This window comes from Aquarana catesbeiana, linkage group LG05 (assembly GCF_042186555.1).
Source record: "Aquarana catesbeiana isolate 2022-GZ linkage group LG05, ASM4218655v1, whole genome shotgun sequence".
Taxonomy (NCBI): domain Eukaryota; kingdom Metazoa; phylum Chordata; class Amphibia; order Anura; family Ranidae; genus Aquarana; species Aquarana catesbeiana.
In genome coordinates, this window is record NC_133328.1 from 129,553,849 (window position 1) to 129,572,084 (window position 18,236).

Consider the following 18,236-nt stretch of genomic DNA (forward strand, 5'->3'; position numbering starts at 1 on the left):
AGGACTTTAACCTGTGCATGTTTATTTATGGTTGTCCATGCTTTTTGTTTAATACATTTTTATTAATGAAAAATATAGCAAATATACAGTTACAACATAAAATAGAGAACAGTTCTATTTTTACAATATCATAGGTTATAGTACTCATAGAAGCCATCAATTAGGAAATTACAGTAGGTACATCCAGGGAAATGCATAGAGTCAACGTAACAACTAATTGGACACAGGGTGTTAACTAGGTGAACACTATAATCCAAACATAGTTGAGTATTAAATATTGCTTTGGTTTAATAAATATATACATTAAGAAAGAGTAGTAGTAGAGAAAGAAAGAATAGAAGAGAAAAAAGTGGGGAAGAAGAGAAAATAAAAAGAGGAAAAAATAAAGGAGGATGTGGTAAAAAAGTAAGGGGGGAGAGGGTAGAGGCTTGCCAGCGTGCAAGGTCATGTATTGAGAGGGGAGGAGTAGCATAATTACTGTATGTGCTAAATGGCTAAGCTAGAATATTAGGTTCAAGGGGTTAGAGCAATAGATTTGTATATGTGGCGGTAGTCTGAAATTTTTTCCAAGGATCCCAAATTAGGGAATGTTTCTGGGAGGTCCCTCTAATATTGTGGGTGATACTCTCCATGAGGTGTACATTGTCAACCATTTGTAGCCAAGCTTTTATAGATGGAATTACTGGTTGGCCCCACAAAGTGGGAATTAAGGCCTTCGCAGTATTCAATAGATGAGGAATGATTGAGCGTTTGTACGACCTAATGGAAGTTTTTGTGACATGAAAAAGAATAGCCCACGGGTCATTTGGTATATGAACATCAGCAATCTGAACAATCAGAGTGCGAATAGCATCCCAATATGGTCGGATCAGTGGACAGAACCACCATATGTGTGCGTGAGTAGCTTTGTTCCCACAGTTCCTCCAGCACAATGGGAACATTTGGTGCATTCGAGCTGGGGTGTAATGCCACCTAGTGAGCAGTTTATAGTTGACCTCTGACATTCTTGAGGCTAAGGACGATGTGTGGGCTAATAGTAGGATCCTATCCTTTTGGTTGTCAGTCAAGGGAAAATCAAGGTCAGTTGCCCATTTAGCCAGATAAGGTGGGAAGTCAGGATTTTGAAGAGTAATACGGGCTTTATAAAATAAAGAAATGCTATGTAGAGGAGGATCTTTTGGATGAAATATTACTTCTTTATCGTTTAAATCACTAACGCCCCTAAGTGGGGTAGGAAGAGAGCTTAAGAAGTGTTGTATTTGGTGGTATCTCCACTTATCTAGGAACGTGGCAGATTTAGGAGCGAGGATCGCAGGTAATGGTTTGAGTACGTTGGCATTTAAAATGTGATGTAATAGGAGAGGTTCTTCCGACCTCCATGATTTAAAACCTGGATCCAGAAGGCCTGGCAGAAAGTATGTATGATTAAGGAGCGGTAATAGAGGGGCGTCATAACTCCAGGAAATTTTTTTATGAATAGCGTCCCATACATCTAAAGAGGAAATGGTAAGGGCCGAGGTAGTACGAGCAAGGTTTCTACGGGAGCGGGGTATCCAGGGAGCTATTGAAAGATCCACACCACTCAAGAAATACTCAATTTGTACCCATAGCTTAGAGTTAAGGGCATATTTCCATTCAGCTAGTCTGGCCAATACAGTTGCTTGATAATATGCTTTGAAATTGGGGAGTGCCAGACCACCTGAGCATTTGGAACGAAACAATAACTCTCTGGATATTCTAGGGTGTCTGTCCTTCCAGATAAAGCGGGAAATCATGGACTGTAAAATGTTAAAAAAATCCCACTGGGACACATAATGGTAGCATTTGAAAGAGAAAGAGGATGTGAGGTAGTATATTCATTTTAATTATATTAACCTTCCTTAACCAGGTGTGGGACAAGTTAGACCATTTTCGTAGGTCGGCTCTGATTTTGTTTAGAATGGGAATATAATTGTATCGAAAAAGGGATTGAAGATTAGGAGTAAGATAAACACCGAAGTATTTCATACAATTTGATTCCCGTTTAAAGTGAAAGAGGGGTTTGAGAGAGAGATTCTCAGACTTAGGGATGTTAATGTTTAAAATTTCGGATTTAGATAGATTTATTTTAAAGTTAGACATTGATTGAAACGTGGAAAATGCAGACATCAAATTCGGGATCGAAATCCGTGGTTGTTGAATAAAGAATAGTATATCATCTGCATAAGCCGCGTATTTATGGAATCTGTTGCCTATTTGTATGCCTTTTAATATTAGGATTATTCCTAATTGTGGCCAGAAAAGGTTCTAAAGTAATAGCAAAAAGGAGGGGAGAGAGGGGACATCCCTGCCTGGTTCCATTATGTAAGACAAAGGGGTCACTCAGCGTTCCGTTAATCCTAACTTGAGCAGAGGGATTAGAATAAAGGGAAGAAATACGATGGAACATTTTAGGGCCCGTACCGAAGTGACATAAGGTTAACTTAAGGTATTCCCAGTCCACCCTATCAAAAGCCTTCTCTGCATCAGTGGAAAGGAGTAGGGTGGGCTGGGAGCACCGCTGAACATATTGAATTAGGGAAATTGCACGAAGGGAATTATCTTTTGCTTCTCTAGCGGGTATGAAACCTGATTGGTCTGCCGAGATCCATTTTGGTATAAGGGGAAGTAAGCGGTTTGCCATAACTTTGGCGAATAATTTAATATCGACATTTATTAACGATATTGGTCTAAAACTGTTACAGAGGGTAGGATCCTTATCTGGTTTGGGAATGACAGTGATATGAGTCGAAAGTGATTCTGGGCGTAAGCCTGAGGAGTGAGAGATAGAGTTTGCATATTCAGAGAGGCGAGGCAGCAGGATGTCACTAAATGTTTTATAATATAAAATAGTGAACCCGTCAGGTCCAGGGGCTTTACCAGAGGGGGAGGACTTCAATGCTGCCTGAAATTCCTCAACCGAGAAGTCTTCCTCTAATTCTTTAAGGACAGATATGAGTAATTTAGGAAGATTTGCCTCTCTCAGGTAGGAAAGCATGCGATTCCTTCTCTCCTTATGAGGAAGAGAGGACAAGTCATTTTTTAACGTTATATAGGTCCGCGTAATAATCTCTAAAGGCTTTAGCGATATCAGGAGTTGCATGGGCCAATTCACCTGACGAAAGCTTAATTTTGGGGATAAACGATTGCGACTGTTTAGTCTTTAGTGATCTAGCCAACAATCTACTTGGTTTGTTCCCCCATTCGTAAAATTTCTGTGACAAACGGAACTTTCTCTTGGTGTCTAAATTAAGGAGGGACTTCAATTCCTCACGTTTAAGTGTGAGGGATTGAAGGTGTTCAATATGTAAAGAAAGTTTATGCTGCTTGTCGAGAGCTGCTATCTGTTGTAAAACCTGGTTAATTTGTTGACCATGCTCTCTTTTTATCCGAGCCCCAAGCTCAATGAGCCGGCCTCTAATAGTGGCCTTATGAGCTTCCCAAACGATAGAAGGGGAGGTGTCAGAGAATTTGTTTTCCTTAAAGTATTGCGATAACTGAGAAGCCAACATAGAGACCTCCACTTCGTTAGAGAGAAGGGAATCATTAAGCTTCCAGTTGGTGGTATGTCGGGGTAGGGAGGGCATGGTCAATGTCATTGACACAGGTGCATGGTCTGAAATTGATGCAATGCCAATGTGAGCAGAATGTAGGAGGGGGAGATGAAAATGGTCTAAGAATATATTGTCTATTCTGGAGTATGATTGATGTGTTGAGGAGTAGTGTGAAAAATCCTTCTCCTTGGGATGAAGAAGGCGCCAGACATCCATCAATTGATGATCAAGAAGCTGTTTTTTCACAAATTTCAGTCGCTTGAAAGAGATGTTTGAACGGCTTTGTGATGTATCAATAGTGGGGTCTAACGCCATGTTTATATCCCCCGCTAGAATAGTGAGTCCCTTAGCAAAGTGTGACAACTTAGTCAATATTTGGGAGAGAAAGGCAGGCTGGTTATGATTCGGGCAGTATATATTTGCAAGCGTGCATTGGACATTTCCAATAAATCCCTTAAGAAAAAGAAAGCGACCATGGTCATCCGCAAGCATATCAGATAGCCTAAAGGACACACTTCTACAAAAACCAATGGCTACTCCCTTGGTCTTGTTGGTGTCCGATAGGCTATAATACCACTGCGGAAAGTTATGTGAGGTTAGTTTAACAGGTGTCATGTGAGTTAGGTGTGTTTCCTGAAGAAAGGCAATGGAACACATGGCTTGTTTCAGTTCCCGATATAATTGGTGTCGTTTAGCAGCGACATTGAGACCCCTAACATTATAGGATACAATCTTTACCTTAGCCATTTAAAAATAAAATGAGGGCCTTCAGCCTATCTTGCCATGCATGCCAGCAGGGAGGGGGAAGTGGGGGGAAAGAAAAAAGGAAAAAAAAGTAGAGAGAGAGAGAGAGATGAGGGGAGGAGGAAGAAGATAAACATATACGGAGAGTATATACGTTAATCAAAAAACTTGTGGGAAGCGAATAAATGTCACGCAGAAATCTGCAGTGGTCCCATTGGGGAAAGAGAGAGCGAAAGGCCATCCTAATCCTTAAACAAGGATTGAATAGGACAACTTCAGGGCCGTTCACACTCGCCAACCCCAGAAGGAGATGGGGGCGGGGTTACGCTGTAGGGGATAGGTAGCGAGGGGAGTGCGGCCCGACAGCACACGGCCTGTAGAAGGAAAACAAATAACTTGCCATCAACAAAAGAGGTTGTCCATGCTTTTCTGCTCTGGTAAAACATACTTAGCTATTTTCTTGTCCTGAGGAAATAGCTAATGGCAAATCTCCTCAGTAGAGTCACAGATAGCAAAAAGACCATGGTGGAGGTTCTAGGCCTTCTCTAAAGTTTTAGCTGGATTTTAACTTTATTATTTTTCAGCTATTGTTCCACCTTGTGATACTATGTAGAATCATGGTCAATGTCTTTTTTCATCTTTTAGAGCAAGAAGACTGATGTCACTGAGCGTAAACAACTGCGACTGAGACTTGGCTGCAAAGGGTTCCAGTGGTTTTTAGAAAATATCTATCCACAAATCAATAATTCCGTCTCTGTGCAAGGATCATATGGCCTAGTAATACTTTATTATGTTGTGTGTGTGTGTGTGTGTGTGTGTGTGTATTCATTTTTCACACATTGTTTACCATAAACACTCAAATAAATAAAGATCTATCTATACAAGTTACTAATAACTGTCCAAGATTTTATGAAGGTTAATATTTAAAGTGTTACCAAACCCACCACAGTAAAAGCAGTCTGTATATGCAGTAAAGAATGCTTGTTATACTCACTGTGCAACCTAATGGGTGTATCCTATGCATTGTGTAAAAAGGTTGTTTGAACCTGTCTTCTCTGATCCTCCCCTTCTTCCACAGTCTTCAATCCATCTCCAGAGCAGAGCCTTGGGGGCACTCTGCACATGCTCAGTTTAGTGTGTATTCCTAATGAGTTTTTTTTTTTTGGGGGGGGGGGTGCATGTGATCAACACAGGGCCAATCAGCACTGTCCAGACAGAGGGTCAGGGGTCCTGCAGCCTCATAGGACAGTCAGAGTAGAATGAAAACTCCTCCTAAAAGCTTTAACCAGACACTGATTGAAGTCATAAGATTGCTATATACTGCTGGTGAGAAAAGGTTTACATTTACTGAAATAATTGCATTTCCATGTTTTGTGTACTGTAGATACAGTAAATGCAGGGTCCTGGGTTTAGTAACACTTTAAGTCTTTTACCTACATACTACATCAATCTAATCAAAAGCTACACCGAAAAAAATATATGGCTATTTCTGACTTTCTTTAGAAAAAGCTAGCTGTCTGGCTTACTCTGACTTCAGTACTTTAGGTCACTGACCTGAAACAAACATGCAGATCTGGCAAGTCAGTATGAAGTATGGATGTGGAAGTATGGGCTCCATTTTGTTCATGCTTAAAGAGAAATACTGTTTTCTTTTTTAAATCAGCAGCTAAAATTCTGTAGCTGCTTGTGGTGCGGGCCACTCGCCCTGCACATGGGGATACCTTTCACGCAGAGCATGCTCATGAATGTTCAGGATCAGGCAGGGACCATGTTCATGTGAGAATCAAACATTATGACGGTTCCCGGCCTTAGAGTTGAGTCTTATACAGTGTGCAGTAATTAATTTCATATTCCCTCTGTAAAAGTACTGTCCTGTGTCACTACACAACTTAACTTGATGTATTATTAGTGGTGCCGTGCTAATCCTGAATAAACTCGCTAGAGTCACTTAAAGTGATGTGACATACATAAAAAGTGTGAAATTGAAAACAAGGTTTGGTTTGTGCCTGATCCGGTGCAGGCAGCTTTTCCCAGTTAAGTTCAATTCATCTACACCTGATAGCGCGGGAATAACTATATATTTCTAGGTTAACTTGATGTATGTTGCATTTAGAAGAGACATTGCTGAGCCCGCACCCTCTCCTTCCATCCAGCTTACCACTGCCACCTCGTTCCTGGTAACAGAGTGAGGTCCCGCTGTGCGCCTAGCACGTACCCCATGCGTGCACTAGTTAACTCCTTCTCTCCCATACCATACGTCCAAGCTAGAAGTCTCTATTATGTGGGTTTATTTAAAGCGGTAGTAAACCTGCTTAATTTTTTTTTTCTCCCTACACCTGTAAGGGAAAAGGCATAATGAGCTAGTATGCACCGCATACTAGCTCATTATAAGATACTTACCTTAGAATGAGGCGCCGGCATCTCACCCGGTCCACGCCGAGGGAGCTGACATTTCCCCTCGGCGTGCCTTCCGGGTATCGCGGCTCCGGCGCTGTGAGTGGCCGGAGCCACGATGTCGTCACTCCCGCGCATGCGCGCGGGAGACTTTTTTCCGGCAAAGTCCGGCGGCTGCCGGGCTTTCAGCCGAGAATCCCCTGTGCGCATGCGCCACTGCAGTCAGCGGCTCATTGCGAGGGGAATATCTCCTAAACCGTACAGGTTTAGGAGATATTTTTTTTCCCTACAGGTAAGCCTTACTATAGGCTTGCCTGTAGGTAAAAGTTTAAAAAATAGCTATACAACCGCTTTAAGAAAGAAAGCCAACTGTCTAGTCAATGACTGGAATCTAAAGCCACATCCCTAATTAGAGAAGGAAAAACAAAGGAGATGCCCCCTGGGACTTTATAGGCATAGGTTGGAAACCAGAAAGATGCATAGAGAAGTATAATAAAAAGTACACATATTTATTGATTTTTTTCCCAGCGGTCGGTTTACCACAGCAACCGGGTTTAGTCCCGGTTGCTGCGGGAAATCGACCGCTGGGAAGGGGGCCAAATTACCATCCTCTTCGCTACCGGAGCATCTGTCACCTATACCAGGTACCACCCTTCTCGACAGGTTGCAACGTACCTTGCACTAGTTTTGGTTACTTCTAGCTCCTGTGAATACAGAGTATGTGGAAATAGGTGTCATTAAAAAATAAAAAAATGACAAAAAGAATAATTTTATTTATTTTTTATATCATTCACAGCTGTTTAATACAGAAGCAGACTCCTGTGTGCAGGTCATGTACAACAGCCGAATGTCACATCACATGGTTGAACTTTCAGACTGTGCTGTAGAAATGGATCAGGTATAAGTGAACATGTATTCACCATTATTTCAGCTATGGTGGAATTGTTGCTGAATTATGTAGATTTGCATTTTATGTATACATAGATATGCATTAGTATATACACTATATGACTGAGGCTGGGTTCACACTGCTGTGCGAAGCGGCTCTCAGGGTCCAGTGCTTCCCTTTTCTCCGTTTCAGGGACGAATCAGGCACAAATTTTTGGCTGGATTCAGACCTGAAATGGACCGGAAGACGCACAGGACTCTTCTGCAAATCGCTCTGTAGCCATCCCAGAGCTGTGTGAACCTGCTCCATTGAAAACTGGTCACAGTCTCCTGACATGTGAATTGGATGTGGGCAAACCCGCATCCAATTTGCACTAGTGTGAACCCAGCCTAAAGGTGTGTAGATACTATTAATTATTGCGTTTAAGTGTTTCCATTGAAGGATGTTGTAAATGGTATAGCATAAAGTGCAAATACGGGGTATTGTTAATGCTAGAGCGTACAGTGCAAAAACATTTTAGATAAGAGCAGCTTCACACTGGCCCAGTGTGGTCTTGCTGAGCTTGGAGCAAAGTGCAACTAACTCACAGGTTTTGTTCGGGGATAAGCTGCGCTTTCCCATAGTATTTTATGATGGTCCGTGGGTTTGGTGCAGTTTTAGAAAGCTCAACAAAGATACAGAATGCAGGAGTTCTGGTGTGCTTTCTAAGGCTTGATTCACACCTATGCATTTTTAGTGCTTTTTGCATTTTGCAGATTTGCGCTACACAACGTGTTCCATAGGAAACCATGTTATATAAACTGCAGTACAAATCTGCAAAATGCAAAAAGCATTAAAAATGCATAGGTGTGAATCAGGCCTAAAACCACACCAAACCCGCAGGACCCCATAAATGTCTATAGGAAAGTGCAGCTAACCCACAGGAGAGCGGCGAGTTAGCTGCTCTTAAGCAAAAGTGCAGTGGGACAGTGCGATGCCGCCCTGATTGTGTACTTCTAACAGTGTAGCAAGAATTTGGGGAAGGTCCCATCTGTTGCAGCAAGATTGTGTTCCTGTGCACAAAGCTAGCTCCATAAAACCACATTTCGATGAGCTTGGTGTTGAGACAGTTGGGTGGCCTGTATAGAGTACTGAATACCTTTTGAGATAAATTTGAAAGCCTGTTGGGAGTCAGGGCTTCTTACACAACATCGGTATCTGACTTCTCAAATGCTCAAATGATCTTTTGGCTGAATGGGCACAAATTCCCATAGACACACTCCTATATCTTGTTTAGAGTCCTCACAGAAGTGGGGAAGCTATTATATCTGCAAAGGGAGGGGTCATATTAATGCACATGGTTTGGAAATGAGATGTCCAAAAAGCTCATATAGTTGTGATGTCAGGTGTCCTTAAGCTTTTGGCCAATGGTGTGTATTTGTGTTTGTGGTGTACTTCAGTGTCTTGTGGGTCCTGGGTATACAAATGGCTCATTTACAATCATAATTAGACACTGCGAGTACACAATCAGCTCATTGTACAGGCTGTCATAAAGTATACCTAAAGGAAAAACCTGTTGGACAGAGAGGAGATGGATTAGAACATCTGTCAGGTGTACCCTGTTAGGGAGACTCACCCTCTCTATATATGTCCTGTTTACTGTTATCATCAGACGTGAAAGCAAAAAAAAAACCCATGTTGTGGATTGTCCCCAGAACAGTAATAGAGGTGAAATCTTCCAATGGGGACACTAGTTCTGGTGACTCGGGCGGCCCAAATTTTCAGCGATTTCTTCTCATGTCCTGTTTAGTCTATGGGACAAGGAGTGAAGGTAAACCTCCCCAATGGGAAACACATGGCAAACCTAACAGGGGTTATGACCCTCCTTACGCTATGCAAAATGAAAAAAACCTCTGACACCCTGGGTTCAGTCATCTTACCAACTGTAGTAGTAAATAGAGACTCACACAGTATTAAAGAAACAGTTCAAATATTTTAACTGTATTAATGAGAACACAAAATAGGTATATATCAACTTTGTCCATTAGCAAGAAAACACTCCTACACACAGTTATTTTGTCTAACTTATCAAACAGACAATAATATGATGCAAAGTTCCTTCAATTGGGAATGAACACAAATATTAACCCAATCACAGAAACCTATGTGAACAGGTTAAGGAGGGTAGACAGCTGGCACTATATCTTCTGTGTCAGGTTTCTCCCTTCTGCCCCCTCAACTCACAGGCCATTAAGACTTGCACAATATAAAGAAACAACATAGAGATTATTATATTATTATTACTATTATTATAAAGGATTTATATAGCGCCAACAGTTTGTGCAGCGCTTTATATTCAAATAAGCTAGCTTCCTCTAGATGAAGTCCAATGCAATCAAGGCAGATGAGGAAAAAGGATAATAAAAGGGTAAAGGGTATTCCTTGAAATCCAGATATCTTCAGCTAGCCTCTTTGTGTTGTAACTAAAGTAAAATGACACTGACCATCTAAGATTGAAGGATCTTTTTTTTTTAAAGGGTAAAAAAATGAGCAAACCCACATTTTTTTGTCTTTCTTCCCTTTATATAGTACAAACAACAACAAAAACAAAACAGTGGTTAATAAATACCACCAAAAGAAAGCTCTATCTGTCTAAAATGGGGTACAGGGCAAAGGAGCTGGACCAACAAAGAGAGTAATTAGACACTCCCAGAAGAGGAGAGGGCTGTGACGTGTAAGGGTGGAGTGGGCTGTGTTGGGGAATTGACTCTCATGGAGTAATTAGATTCGCTACCAAGTTCAAAGGCACATTATAATTGAATGAAAAGCTTTGTGATACTTCCCCAAATGTATTGATCTACATACTGTTCAGAGTCATTGAGCTGGCCTTACACTGAGCCCTGCTGGACCTGCTGTATTCAACAAAAGTATATGGTGCCTGCTGGAAAATACTTGGCCAAACTGCATCTGCATTCATTTAAATGTAGACACTGCTTAGGTATTCTAACAGCCTCTTTTGATGGCTGTCAGATTATAATAACCCAGCAGAGTGATTCATTCATTCATGCTGTTTAGCATTGATAGAGAAATCTAACAGTGTATGGCCAGCTTTAGAATGTGTTAAAATTAGTGGGTCAGCATAGCAGCCTGGAAAAAGGCATTTCAGAAACGTCAAGACAAAAATTTAATTTTGATATGTTTTGGGTTTTTTTTAACCGTGACATTGCCAAATTTCTATCAGTATCCTGTAAATAGTTCTTTATAACAGAGATACCAGGTCTGTGGTGGCATGTGGTAATAAACACATTTCTACTTTGCAGCTTTTTGTGTATCATGATAGGAAGATCCATTCTAACTTCACAGAATCACTCTGCTTTGATCTAATGTATGAACAGATTGTGCTCACAAACTGCTCTGTGAAACAAGCATCTACGTGGGATTTCAATGAGGTATTTAAATGTCAATGTATAACATTTACAATAACAATTATACTGAATGTTAAAGAAGTACAGATGTTGTTTTCCTAATTTTAAATTTACAGGGGAATTCAATAAAGCATTGGTGCCAGTTTTCTGGTGGTATGGTCCTTTCAAAGGTCCGCCAAATTTAAAAAAGCCCCCTACCACTTTCTTTAGCTTCACCGAAACATGTGGCCAGTGGCTGTGCGTCCATTAAGGGCGCACGGGCACCGCCCCCTCTCTCCAGCTACCTCCCTCTATGACTAATGGATAGATTTATGCATTGCATTGCATTGCATGAATCTATCCATGGTTGCTGCCGCCACCCCCTATTCAGGTGTCCGGCCCCTTTTTCGGATGTCGGGCACCTGAATTACAGCGACGGGGTGTATTTGTGAAGCACATGATTAAAACCATAGGCTCTAATAGGCTTCAAAAAAGGTGTACTCAGAGCACAAAGCATTGCGCTCAGAGTCCACCCAGGTGTGTTAGAAAAGCAAATGAATATTCGCTTTTCTAACACTGAACTGCCTCTCCACCAATCAGGTAGCGTGGGTCTGATACCCGTCATCTGAAAATACATATCTAACAATCCCTGGTTCTCTAAGTCTAGTGTTCTGCAGGTGAGAGCTTACTAGTAGTTAGATCTGACACAGCTACAAGCAGGCAGAGCAGTGAAGGCTAAGAGATGTGTTTTCACCACATTAGCGCTCACACGTTTATGGTGCAAAACAGAGAAATGGTGAGGCATAGTCTGAATGTTGTGTGAATTGGAACCAGGAGTTGCCTGTCCCTTTAGCACATATGGTAAGTCAAACAAATAACACAGGGAATGTAACTAGGCTAACACCTAGTTAAAACAACAAAGACATTTGAAAGTTTATAATGCCTTTAGGACCATCTCTAAGGCTGGCCATACATGGTTCAAATCCTGCTGAACCGGCCGAGATTCAAACCGTTAATGAGCAGGCTGAATGTACCAAGTTGATCAATTGATCAACTTGGGTATACCCAGCCTGTCGGATTCTCTTGCGATTATCGCAAGCGGCTGCTATAGTCGCTAGCAACGACCACTGTCTTCGCCCTGCAGGCATGGCTTCCCCTGCTCCCTGCCAGAAGGCAATGGCCAGGCAGGAGGGATTCCCACATCAACATTGTCTGTATGGATGGGGGGATAGAGCAACTTTATTTCCTGCAAGCCGTGGTTGCAGGGAAGAAATTTGCTCTGTGTATGGCTGGCCTAAGTTGGAGTAAAGAGAGCTAGCTTGTCCACTCCCCACCTCTCATTGGTTGTTAAAGAACCTGCCCTTAACTATCCTAGCTGCTAGTGATGCTGACAGTGATAGCAGTCTGATGGGTAAGCAAAGACACTAGTTCACCATCAGGTCCGCTCTCCCCTTGTGATTAACAGCATACAGTGGAGAGATCCTATAGCTAATAGTAGGCTTTGTCAACTGGCTAAGGATTTGCCCAATGTAGATCACTAGGGGAGTGGACCTGATAGTGAACTAGTGTCACTAAATGCCTATCAGGCTCCACCCCCCACCTAGATTAAAAAATCCCTGGGTAGTTAAAACCTTTATTCCAAAAGAGAGAACAAATGTCGCTGTAAATGATTAAAAAGTATTAAAAAGTGATTACATAGTGTTAGCTGGAGGTAAGCTTTAATTTGCTAGTCACTTATATATCCCCCTCACAGGTGGACAGTGCTGCTGTCCAAAGATGGCTATGCTGCTTCTACATAGACACAGTGGAGGATTAAGTGTAGCCACCTAAAGACATAAGGCGCGTTACTGGTGGGATCACTATTGCATGTACAAAAGAGATAACGCGAAAATCGAAATCCTGAAATGGTTGAAACTGCATGTTTTAACTATTAAAAGTAGAATTTGGTCAGAATTGAAATGCCCATTTTTACGTAAGTGATTTATTGACAGACAGCACACCATAACAAATCAAAAGATGCACATGACCCTTTCCTAGCAAGCACATGCATAGCACATACCATGCATTGTGGTTCACTAAGGTTGTGTAATGCACTCTACTTTACAGTGTGTTGGGGTGCCATTCACATTGGTATCCCAACTCACAAGTGTGAATGGGACCTAAATTTGAGTGGTGATACAGAAAGAGAGGAAGTTACATAGGCCCGGTTAAAGGAAGTACACTCATATTAACCCTTTGGTGAGCTCAAATGAACCAACCTGTAAAATAATTATTGAAAACCTAACTTAGGGTAAACTGAATCAGCTTTTGGACTTTATTACCACTGAAGTGTTTGCTGGACAGCACTATTAGCTCAATAGTTTTATTTTCTCTCTAAAATTGTTCTTTATGAAATGTGGGTTTGCTGGGGTTGATACACTGAAAGTTAAATTAGAAACCTTTTGAAAGTAAGAAGATAACCACTTTCACTTCCTGTCCTATAGAAACAACTTGAAGAAAGTGAAATCCTCTCTGATAAAAAAGAGATCTCATTTAAGTGAGATGTAACTGGAAATATGTGCCTCCATTGGAAAATATCCCCTTTATTCCTCTTCTGTTGATAACCCAAATTTTGGGATTACTCTTCTCTTTCTCTGGCAAAGTTCAAAAAGATATATAGAAAAGATGACTATTCCCCAGTTGGAACAAAGACAGCAATAAAGCTTACAGGTGTTCTAAGCCTTCCCTAGTTCATACTAAAAAAGTTTTGGTTTCAGATATACTTTTAACCCATTCCAATCCTTGGGCTACGGTGGTTGAAAAATCTTGTAAATGCGACAAACCTTAATGTTTCCCCTGCTCTATGCTGTATTTCCATCCAGAAGTGTTGAATGCTGACACCACTCTAGCTCTATAACAAACCTAAGATTGGTGGTGTGTGAGACAGGATGGGTAAGTATTACCCCTTTTCTTTACAAGCTCAGGGATTTAAAATGTATTTACTAGAGGTAAAAGACCATAACACTCTTAATGAAGAGGTGTGCACCACAATCTATGGCACCTCCTTGTCTCCTTGGGGGGTTCATCCTGGTGCAGGCTAGAAGTTCAGGTGGCCTTACACTTGGGTGCTTTTTGTATACAGTCTAATATGTAGAAGGAGGGAGAACCAGTATTCTGGATTTTCCAATGTAAAATTAAGAGAACCTCTGTGTTTTTAAAACACTTTTTCAGATTGAAAGGCCTTAGGCCTAAACCTAAATGTTAGAGTAAAGGATTTACAGAATGGTTAACCATTGCAGGTTTTCTGTAGGGACCAAATAAAATCACTTTACAAGGTTATGAACTTTAAAGTTTTACAAGTATGAGCTCAGTGTTGTACATAAGGCTGCCAATTATTACCTACAGCACCTATAAACTGCATAGCTCTGCCCATTTACTAATTGTAACACTAAACATTAGCAGTATACTTCTGTCTTTTTTAAGCTAGGCGGTTCAACTTGTTTGAAGTTCTAGTAAAACAGATTTGTATTTAATGCAATAGAATCAACTGACAGCAATTATATCCATCAGTAATTTTCAAATGTTACTATACATCCATAGCCACCATAAGCAGCAAATTGTGTTTCATCAGCAGAAAAGAATTACTTACATGGTTGCTGTAGTAAATGATAGTGCAGACCTTTCCAAATGTCCCACTAAGTACACTCTATGCATTCAACTATACACAATAATAAAAGTCGGATACTTTCCTGGTTTAGACATTCATTTTTATAATTAAAATCATACAAGACTGAAATGTTTTAGTTTTGGATAGAGTAGGGAAAGTTTTAGACCCCTGTAAGGTTTTTTTTCTTTCTTCCTGTCTGTGCCCAATCAGTGAGATTTCTCTTCACTTCCTTTTCTAGAGACACCACGGGATGTAAAAGGAGATCTTTGCATATTGAGGGAAGATTTTCCTCTTAGACAATTGTCACCAGAATACAAACGTGTTGGGATTTGATTGTACAATCCACATATTGGATATTAGAGGCCTTACTTGTAATCAAATATAGCACCCTCTAGTGTGTGCTACTAGAAGTGAAAGTAGGTAAATTGTAGTCTGACGCAGGGATAAACCTGAGTCACTGAATCTGGGTCAGGGTTATTAGAGGCCAGGGCTGGATGACTCATCCTGGCAGCTCCCTGGTGCTTCCCCCTGTTTCTAGAATGTTGGGGAATGTCCTGGAACTAGTGGACAGAGGTGAAGAGGAGCTGTCTTGAATATTTATGGGCCCTCAGCCAATCCCCAGGAGTGGGCCTGGCAGGGGACTGAGGATTTGATTTTTCTTATGAACTTTGCAACACTTCCAAATTTATAAGACGCTTTAAAGTGGTTGTAAACCCTTTACAACCACTTTTTACTACAGGTGAGCCTATAATAAGGCTTACCTATAGCTACCCCGGGTATCTCCTAAACCTGCACGGTTTAGGAGTTATCCTTTGTATCAGCATGTGCCGGTGTCATCGGCACATGCGCACTGAAGCAATGGCACGTTCGTGCCGTTGCTTCAGCTAGTGTGCCTTTGCTTCAGCCAGTGTGCTGTTACCGGCGGTGACGTCATTGCAACTCTGGCCAATCACAGTGCCAGATCCCACGATAACAGGAAGTAACTCCTTGAGCGATGTCGCCGGCCGGACCAGTGTACGAGGACGGCTGCGGGGGCTTTGATCTAAGGTAAGTATTTCATAAAGAGCTAGTATGTTATGCATACTAACTCATTATGCCGTTGTCTTGCAGGTTTTTTATTTTTTATTTTTTTATTAGTGGGTTTCCAACAACTTTAACTGACAGCCAATTCTCCCTCACTCTGCTGTCACTGATTCGATAAGAAGAAATTGGACATTTTAGGCACAACAACACAAAGGTTACATAAATATAAATTTATTGAGAGAAAGGGACAAACCATGTATAAAATCACACTAATAAAATGAACCAATGAAGGAAATATAGCACTAAATATAACCAACTTATCGCTACGTGGAATCTGACAACAAATAGATTTGCTTTATAGTAACGGTGAATCCAAGAATACGGTTATATTGCAGTGAAGTAGTATCTTGCTCCATATGTTATGTACATAGCAATCAGTGTAGCGCTGGACATAAAAAGTGTGAGTAGTGACTAAAAAATATGTTCAATCTCTAATATTACTGAGATAAAATGCCAGAATAAACAATATAAACACACATAGACTATTTATCTAAGGCTTATATCTAAATATGATACATAGTGAAATACTCATGAGTGATATTCCTTATAAATATGGGCCCATGCCCAAAAATAACATATGTGAAAAAAATAAATATAACATGAATAGTGAAATAAAGAGTTCAAAAAAGTGTCCCAAATAACAATGTGTTAATTCCAAAGAAATCCAGAAAAAGATGTATTGCAGGGTTCGGGAATACTTGATCCACCTCTCGTGCGGCCCACCACCAAATGGTAAAATTGAAGGCTTACCGAAAAGCCTGCGACCGCCCTTACTCAGGGGGGTCAAAACAGGCTTAGTTGTGGAAATATCCAGGGATGATGGACCCTCCGAGCCCTCTCTCACTTCATCAAACAGGCAGCCCACAGCAACGGGGACCCCAATGTGGAAGTATGCTCCCAGAAATTCCTTCAATATTTCTTCTCGGAAAAGGTCAGGTGCAGGTAAGCCACAGCTCCCAAGAAAAAATAATAAATAAAATAAAATAAATAATCCATATGTTATGTGCCTTGCACTTCTTCAGGAGCATTTGAATAACTATTTAAATACAAGAAAAGAGAAAAAGACATAAACAACAAATAATAAATATATAACATGTAGCAGTTAATACGGTCTTCCATTTCACCCATCCCCTCCAAAGGGAGGTGGGCAGCCCACAAAGCAACCCCACAGACAGTGAAGGCAAACCAAACAACTATGGGGGCGTGCATAACATGAATAGAAATAATATAAAGTGTATAGATGTACTTTAGTGCAAAGCAAATATTGGGTGTAGCCCCAGTACTTACAATGATCTATAAAAACACAGGCTGACAGCTGAAAGCAGTGTATACAATTACACAGGGCGGCTTCTGAGGGGTCAGGTGTTACCATCAGTGAGTGGAGACCTATGATAAATAATGGCCCTTCTTAATCAGTGGCAATCTGTACTATGAGGGGGGGATCTGTGCTAATGCTCCTTTCTTCCCTTTTTCTGCCACTCACTGTATCTACCATTGGCCTTATATATCCTCCCATTCGTTAGACAGCGATCTTGTTTTATAACAGGTAAGATTGTTATACTTTTTGCTCTGGTACATCCAGCTAAGATTACTCTGCCATTAGCTGACCTATTCGGCATTATTTATCATAGATCTCCACTCTCTGATGGTAACACCTGACCCCTCAGCAGCCGCCCTGTTTAATTGTATACACTGCTTTCAGCTGTGAGCCTGTGTTTTTATAGATCATTGTAATTACTGGGGCTACACCCAATATTTGCTTTACCCTATGCACTAAAGTACATCTATACACTTTATATTATTTCTATTCATGTTATGCATGCCCCCATAGTTGTTTGGTTTGCCTTCACTGTCTGTGGGGTTACTTTGTGGGCTGCCCACCTCCCTTTGGGGGGGATGGGTGAAATGGAAGACCGTTTTAACTGCTAACTGTTTTATATTCATTATTTGTTGTTTATTTATGTTGTTGTTTATTTGTTTCCTTATATTTAAATAGTTATTCAAATTCTCCTGAAGAAGCCCAAGGCGTGTAACATGTAGAGCAAGATACTACTTTACTGCAATATAACCGTACTCTTGGATTTACCGTTACTATACAGCAAATCTATTTGTTAGATTCCATGTAGCGATAAGTCGGTTATATTTAGTGCTATATTTCCTTCATCGGATCATTTTATCAGTGTGATTTTATACATTGGTTTGTCATTTTCTCTCAATAAATTTATATTTTTGTAACCTTTGTGTTGTTGTGCCTAAAAAGTCCAAGCTCTTCTTATTTAACTTTTTCCAATCTAAATGGGACGCGGGTGAGGGGCGTGGCTTGATGGTGGAGCGAGCGGCCGCATAGTTACAGCGCTCCGGCTCTCAACAACCATCCTACAGGCATCCTGAGTCCTATATCCTCTCCGAAGGTCTCAATTTGTTCCCCACGGTGGTGGGCACAAGGCAGGCTGGCTACCATGGTGAAATACGGGCCGGCTTGGCCCCCATCTACGTCGGACCGTCTGGCAGGATTCCGGAGGCAA

General features: G+C 41.1%; 1 protein-coding gene across 1 annotated transcript in view; it reads left to right on the forward strand.

Annotated features, from left to right (window-relative positions):
* The window catches only part of GALNT15 (polypeptide N-acetylgalactosaminyltransferase 15), a 66,720-nt gene that overhangs the window by 23,602 nt on the left and 24,882 nt on the right, over positions 1-18,236 (forward strand). Inside the window, exons 7-9 of the mRNA XM_073630193.1 lie at positions 4,962-5,093; positions 7,507-7,608; positions 10,899-11,027. Of these exons, the coding sequence (XP_073486294.1) occupies positions 4,962-5,093; positions 7,507-7,608; positions 10,899-11,027 (363 nt within the window). The remainder of the gene's footprint in view (positions 1-4,961; positions 5,094-7,506; positions 7,609-10,898; positions 11,028-18,236) is intronic.